At 31.1% G+C, this 5,432-nt stretch overlaps 1 protein-coding gene across 2 annotated transcripts in view; it reads left to right on the forward strand.

Moving 5' to 3' along the window:
- Positions 1 to 512: 512 nt before the first annotated feature.
- The window catches only part of LOC106472353 (CDP-diacylglycerol--glycerol-3-phosphate 3-phosphatidyltransferase, mitochondrial-like), a 13,402-nt gene continuing 8,482 nt past the window's right edge, over positions 513 to 5,432 (forward strand). Inside the window, exons 1-3 of one of the 2 annotated variants that reach the window (XM_022400946.1) lie at positions 513 to 623; positions 1,759 to 1,942; positions 3,628 to 3,705. In XM_022400946.1, coding sequence (XP_022256654.1) covers positions 544 to 623; positions 1,759 to 1,942; positions 3,628 to 3,705 — 342 coding nt within the window. In that variant the 5' untranslated portion in view covers positions 513 to 543. Of the gene's footprint in view, positions 624 to 1,755; positions 1,943 to 3,627; positions 3,706 to 5,432 lie in introns of both variants that reach the window. The other variant, XM_013932988.2, reaches the window with a different exon arrangement.

Raw genomic sequence — 5,432 nt, forward strand, 5'->3', positions numbered from 1 at the left:
AAAATGCCATTTCTGCATGTATGCACAGTGTTACATATAATGAGAGGTCATCATCAAAAAATGAAAAAAATTAATAAGTGAGCGGAACTCCGGCGGGAGTGTGTATGAGGATTCGTTCGCACTCCGAACCTCCCTCTGGCTAGGAACTTGTACTCTATTGCTGTGAATCGAACCTAGGATTTTAACATCGTAAGTCTGTAAAGTTACTGTCGTTGTATGGGGAGGCCTGAGTAAAGAGAGAAAAATATCTAGTTATTTAGGTACATGCACCCATAATATAGTGTCATTATTAATTTGTTTTTGATAGCATATTTTGAGTTAAATGTTAAATTGCTAATTTAGAAACAATTATAATATATTTCTTTCCTTGTTTTTTATTAAAATTTGTCCAAACTCTGTTTCCAATATTTGTTTATGGAAAGGTTCACGCGTATAAATTATAATATAATTTCGCAAATTTGCGGATAAGTTTACTTCTGTGAAAAACAGTGTTGCAAAATCTATTGGTCACGTGATAAGGCGAATTAAGTTTATGAAAAAGAGATGTTACACCGTCGTATTTTGCATCCTTTGGTTTTTAATTGTTTTCAAACTATTCGCCTCAAGTACAAACTTACTCTTAGGTAAGCTTTCTGTTATAAATTAAATTAAAAAGTAATTTAAGATATGGTTACTATTTGTATTTAGTACCTGTTTGGTATAATCTAGGTAAACTCTGTATTGTAATGTAACTGTAACTTGTAGACGTATATTTAAATATTTTATAAGTTTATCAAGGAATGGTGTGAAACATTAAATGCTGTAGTGTACATTGCCAGTATAGTGTAATGTTACTGCTTCAGTATTTCAGGATTTTAATATCGTTAAATGTTAATATTGTATGCGTTTACGAGTTTTTAGTGCAACTATAATGACATTGGTAATACTAAAGTAAAGCAAAATATTTGTGTTATTTAAGCCTTCTCTTAAAAAGTATAATTATCCAGAAGACGGGTATTTTTAGTTTTACAAAGATAATTATAAGTAAAAGGACATATGACTGAAATCACCTGCCAAAAACAACTAGTTAAATCATATTGTAAATATGTTTTGTATATGGTTACAAACCCATCCAAAGAAAGGAAAGCTGTTGTCATATACATCATCAAGCAATACATTATAAAATTAATTTATAACTAACAAAGAAGTAATTCTGCAAAACAACCAAAATGTAAATTTTATACACATGACTATTGATTTTCAGATTTTCTTTTCCAGTCTTGTTATTTCATCTCTCAACAAATTGATAGTATAGTTTGTATAAGAAGAAGTTTGGAAAGGAGAGTTTGGAGCATAACAAGTTAAATAATAGTTTTAAAGATAAGCATGTCAGGTTGAAGATAAAGAGAGGAGGTTCAAGAAAAAGCTTAGTTGCTGTTATTCAAATGTGAGGAGTATTCAGAACAGAATGGATGAGTTTATGATATAATAAAAATTACTGAAACATGGTTAGACTTGGAGAGCATTTGATAATAGAATTGTTTTGAAAATTCAGGTGATAATTTATGTAATAAAAGTAGACTTTTTGAAAGAGAGGGTGTGATGGCTCTTTATATAAGAGATCAACTAAGCTTACTGAAATTGAAGACAAAAAGGAAAGTCACCTCTTGAATCTGTATAGGTTAAAATCTGAGAGTTTTGGGAATCGTTTAGGAAACTGTTCTATGAGTTGTCTGTGTTTACATGTATATGATATGTATGTAATTTTTTTTTCAGTAGTATCACTTTATGCAGCGTTCATCTCCCAGTTTTCTTCACAACAACCAGCGGCCCACTTCTTAAGCAAAAAGATGGTTTGCCTGTAGATTGTAAGTGGATGTCAGACTTTGGACCAAGTTTCCATATATCTGGAGATGATGTGGAAGTACTCCGCCAACCATCAGAATTCTATGACAGACTCAAAGTTAGTATATTATAACTGTTGACTTTTTTTAAAGTGATACATGTTTATAAGTTACTGTTTTCACTTGATTGTGCATTGTTAGTGTTTTTAGAATTTGATAATCTATCAAGAGTAAATTATTAATTTATGTGTCTAAATTTTATGTATTTAATGATGATTACTAAACTATACTTTGATATTCTGAAGAACACAAGATCAATAAAAAAAGTTAGCATCAGAAAAGAACCCTGATAATCTGAGTGCTTTTCAGAACTGGTCTTTCCTTCATTAGGACTAAATGGCAAAAAATGACCTACTTTTTTAGTGTGTTCATTACTTTGCTAAACACACTATTTTGTCTCAGTTTAGATTGTACTGTGGATAAAGGTCATTAGTTTGCTAAACACACTACTTTGTCTCAGTTTAGATTGTACTGTGGATAAAGGTCATTAGTTTGCTAAACACACTACTTTGTCTCAGTTTAGATTGTACAGTAGATAAAGGTCATTAGTTTGCTAAACACACTACTTTGTCTCAGTTTAGATTGTACTGTGGATAAAGGTCATTAGTTTGCTAAACACACTACTTTGTCTCAGTTTAGATTGTACTGTGGATAAAGGTCATTAGCTTACTAAACACACTACTTTGTCTCAGTTTAGATTGCACAGTTGATAAAGGTCATTAACTTGCTAAACACACTACTTTGTCTCAGTTTAGATTGTACTGTGGATAAAGGTCATTAGTTTGCTAAACACACTACTTTGTCTCAGTTTAGATTGTACTGTGGATAAAGGTCATTAGTTTGCTAAACACACTACTTTGTCTCAGTTTAGATTGTACTGTGGATAAAGGTCATTAGCTTGCTAAACACACTACTTTGTTTTTTGGAATGATTGAGATGAAGTATTAGTATTACATCATAATTATTCACTATTATTCTATTCTTTATTATGTGTATTATTATTTTCACAACGTTTCGACCAGTGAATTTACTGGCCATCATCGGGTGTTATATCAGACTGTTTTGATAGTCAAGTGGTTAGAGAGCCTGTATTTGGGATCACAGGTTGGGGGGCTTGAATCCTAGTAATTCGATAAAAAGATTTTTGGTTGTGGTGCATTCAAATGTCTGACATAACACCAGGTCGAAACATTGTGAAAATATTAATACACACATAATAAAGATGAGAACAAAGTCCGAATAATTATACCATTAGTAACCCTGCTTTGTCTCGGTTTGGATCTTACAGTGGATAAAGGCCATTAGCTTGCTAAACATTCAGTTTTGTCAGTGTTTACCAGATCTTAATCTTGGTGGACAATTAGTTGCTTTGAGTGTAACAGCTCTAACCTGTGTGAAATATCCTAACAAACTGCTGTTATTTAGGTATGCATTCTGTGTTAAACATTTTGTATTTCTACAAGTACTCTAGTGGACAGACTTGTTATCTCAGTACATGGAATAACTTACCGTTGTCTTACCTCCACTCTGTGAATTGATCTCCCAAATATTCCTTTGAAATTCTTACATAAAGTGTACAAAGTGTTTTATGGTAACTTGTAAATATTATAAAAACAATTTTAGTGATGTTCTACTTTGTGTGATTAATGAAACATAAAAAAAAATACGACAAATAAGTGAGGTATGTATCTATTTTATAAATGAAACTACTAATTGAAAGATCTTAAATCTTAATGTTTCTTAGGAATTAGCCAGTAAAGCCAAAGAAAGAGTTACCATTGCCTCTTTATACATAGGAACAGGAACCCGTGAAGAAAAACTGGTATGTTTCACTGAATGTAAGTTTTTTTTTGTTGTTAGTAGAATTGTCTGTGATGATATGTTTTAGTCATCAGTTTAACAAAAGGCTTTTTGTCATTTAATATATTTTTTAAATTATTAAAGTTTATTTATTTACTTTTTGAAACCTGTATAAATTCTAGAATGGATTGTTTTTATTTTCATTTTATGTGTTTTTATTTTCAAGTGAATCCAACACTACCTCTAATTAAAATTTAAATCAAGGAAACAAGTTCAAAAGTTAAAATTAAATATAGAACCGACGTTTAAAATGCAAAAATAATAATTATTTCTCTGAAGTACAAAATTAAAAGACCACATGTTTGGTAGGTATATGCTACCATAATGATGACACTTTATATACAGAACTTATGAAATTCAGGTAGGTATATGCTACCATAATGATGACACTTTATATACAGAACTTATGAAATTCAGGTAGGTATATGCTACCATAATGATGACACTTTATATACAGAACTTATGAAATTCAGGTAGGTATATGCTACCATAATGATGACACTTTATATACAGAACTTATGAAATTCAGATGCTTGTGTCATGTTTTTACTGAAAGTTACCATTTTTAAATCCTAATAGCATAGTAAAAGAAGATGTTGTACAAAATCAATTCTGCTTTTTATGAATTATTAGATTTCTTAAAAACATGACATTAACATGTGTTGTGGTTATAAAGACTATGGTGCTTGTTATGAATTAGTAGAATTCTTAAAAACACGGCATTAACGTGTTGTGGTTATAAAGACTATGGGTGACACCTGGTGTGAGAAAGTTGTGATGTTATTATTTCTTGGAGATGTTGAAAAGAGCTAGTAACATAGCCCAAAACAAAACATTCTCTGTTAAACTACAGGAATAGTGTGTAAATTAACCAGTAATGTTCATTAGAAGCTGGCTGTAGTATTGATTTATAGCCAATATGTGCTCTTTTAAATAACTGGCTGTACTGTTGATTCATAGTAAATATGTGCTCTTTTGGATAACTGGCTGTATGTTGATTCATAGCCAATATGTGCTCTTTTAAATAACTGGCTGTACTGTTGAGTCATAGCCAATATGTGCTCTTTTGGATAACTGGCTGTAGTGTTGATTCATAGCCAGTATGTGCTTTTTTAAATAACTGGCTGTAGTGTTGATTTATAGCCAATATGTGCTCTTTTGGATAACTGTTAGCAAAATAAAACTTTCTTAACTGAAAATAACTACTCTGCCAAAAGTTATAGTCTCCTAGTTCTACCATTAAGTTTGAAAAAATAGGTGATGAATCAACACTAGTAGTTCTTAACAATCTTAAACACCTCAACCTGATCCATTAACAATCTTAAACACCTCAACCTGATCCATTAACAATCTTAAACACCTCAACCTGATCCATTAACAATCTTAAACACCTCAACCTTATCTCTTAATAATCTTAAACACCTCAACCTTATCTCTTAATAATCTTAAACACCTCAACCTTATCTCTTAATAATCTTAAACACCTCAACCTTATCTCTTAATAATCTTAAACACCTCAACCTTATCTCTTAATAATCTTAAACACCTCAACCTGATCCATTAATAATCTTAACACCTCAACCTGATCCATTAACAATCTTAAACACCTCAACCTTATCCCTTAACAATCTTAAACACCTCAACCTTATCCCTTAACAATCTTAAACACCTCAACCTTATCCATTAACA

This window comes from Limulus polyphemus, unplaced genomic scaffold (assembly GCF_000517525.1).
Source record: "Limulus polyphemus unplaced genomic scaffold, Limulus_polyphemus-2.1.2 Scaffold5270, whole genome shotgun sequence".
Classification (NCBI taxonomy): Eukaryota; Metazoa; Arthropoda; class Merostomata; order Xiphosura; family Limulidae; genus Limulus; species Limulus polyphemus.